Source organism: Sinocyclocheilus grahami, unplaced genomic scaffold (assembly GCF_001515645.1).
Source record: "Sinocyclocheilus grahami isolate Dianchi unplaced genomic scaffold, SAMN03320097.WGS_v1.1 scaffold18121.1, whole genome shotgun sequence".
NCBI classification, from domain to species: domain Eukaryota; kingdom Metazoa; phylum Chordata; class Actinopteri; order Cypriniformes; family Cyprinidae; genus Sinocyclocheilus; species Sinocyclocheilus grahami.
Window position 1 is genome coordinate 2,356 of NW_015516964.1, and position 1,635 is coordinate 3,990.

Here is a 1,635-nt window from a genome sequence, read left to right on the forward strand (position 1 = left end):
GTTTTGCTGCTTAATATTTTTGTGGAAACCGATTTATATATATATATTAATTATTTTATTTTTTTCAGGATTCAAAAGAGCAAGCAGTTATTTGTAATGGACATCTTTTGTAACATGTCTTTATTGTCACTTTTGATCAATTTATATTAATTTCTTTAAAAAATAATAATAATTCTTACTGACCCCAGATTTTTTAATGGTAGTGTATGTAGTATTGTATTTCATTGTACCTTACATGATCATGTTAGGGTGATAGAAAGGTGACAAAACTAGCATAGCTTTGCAGGAAATGAATTGCCAGGGACAGCGGTCCAACATATGGTTTAGGATCATAATGCATAAATCTTTGAATGCCAAGACTGTCCAATCGGAATCAAGTATTCTAGAGTCTTGCATAAAGTTGACATTGTTCCGCCCTGGACTGAATCCATTTTTTACCCTGTTTCCCATCTGTACTGTAGGTACCGAAGACACCTTCATCATAAATTTTGTGTGTGACCAGAAGGCCAACCCACCCTCTCTGAGGCTTATACAGGAAGAGCTGGGCACAACTACACACGTAACCCACGATGTGTTCTTCGAGCTTTCCACTGCGCTAGCCTGTGAACCTGCTCCTGTGGATTGCCAAGTCACGGGTAAGCTTTCCTGTGCACAAAAACATGCTTTTAATGCTGAAGGGTGTCATTTTCTGCACCATTACTATCACCATTTTGTTACCAAACTCAAGCTGTCTTGCATTTCCAGATTTACAAGGTAGAGAGTATGACTTGAGTGACCTCAGTCTGGATGACGAGTATTACGTTCCTCTGGACACCTCAGATCAGGCCCGCTTTCAAAAGTTTTACATCAGTGTGTGTAAACCGCTGCCTCGTGTCCAGGGCTGCCCTGGTAAGTGTCTCTGGACCGATATTCACAGACTCTTTTGAAATGTCTTCCTGTTTTTAGCCTGGTACTTTGAGATTAATTTTCTGTTTGTAACACCAACCAAGAGCTGGAGCAGTAGTGCTGGTCTGAATGGCCGCACAGTAAACTAATATGTTGTTGGCAGCTGGAGCAATTGGGGCATGTGGCCAGCTGAAAGGCAGAGGTGTAAATCTGGGATACGTGCAGTCCAGCCTGCAGGCAGCGGCAGATGGCTCCATCAGTATTGTTTATCTGAATGGGGACAAGTGCGGTTTAGGACGTTACTCCACACGAATCATCTTCCAGTGTGATGACAGTCCTGTAAGCAAGTGCATAGTTTCTCTCTTAAGTGCAAATAAATTTTTATCCATGGCACTTTCCACAGATATAGAGCAAATTGGTGTCATGACTGGATATGTACATATAAACTATAATCTATCTTGAGATTCACAGTGTGATAGCAATGTCTATAAATGTTTATAGTTAAATAATATTAAAAAAAAAACTAAAATGAATCATTATGTAGCTGCACAGGATTTATGTAACCTTGTTGCTGCAAGTAAAAAAAGTAATCTTTTTCAAGTAACTTGAAACCAATATTTGGAGAAAAAAATATATATTAAGCACCACAACTCTATTCAACATTTATATTAAGAAGAAATAAGTTTCTTTAGCAGCAAATCAGCGTATTAGAAAGATTTCTGAAGGATCATGTGACACTGAAGTAATGAA

The 1,635-nt window shown here is 38.5% G+C and overlaps 1 protein-coding gene across 1 annotated transcript in view; it reads left to right on the top strand.

The window, feature by feature from the left end:
• Positions 1 to 1,294, top strand: part of LOC107579558 (cation-independent mannose-6-phosphate receptor-like) — a gene marked incomplete at its 5' end in the record, with an annotated part of 3,179 nt that extends 1,885 nt beyond the window's left edge. The window contains 4 exons of the mRNA XM_016265376.1: positions 462 to 635; positions 745 to 888; positions 1,049 to 1,224; positions 1,289 to 1,294. Of these exons, the coding sequence (XP_016120862.1) occupies positions 462 to 635; positions 745 to 888; positions 1,049 to 1,224; positions 1,289 to 1,294 (500 nt within the window). The remainder of the gene's footprint in view (positions 1 to 461; positions 636 to 744; positions 889 to 1,048; positions 1,225 to 1,288) is intronic.
• Positions 1,295 to 1,635: the final 341 nt, after the last annotated feature.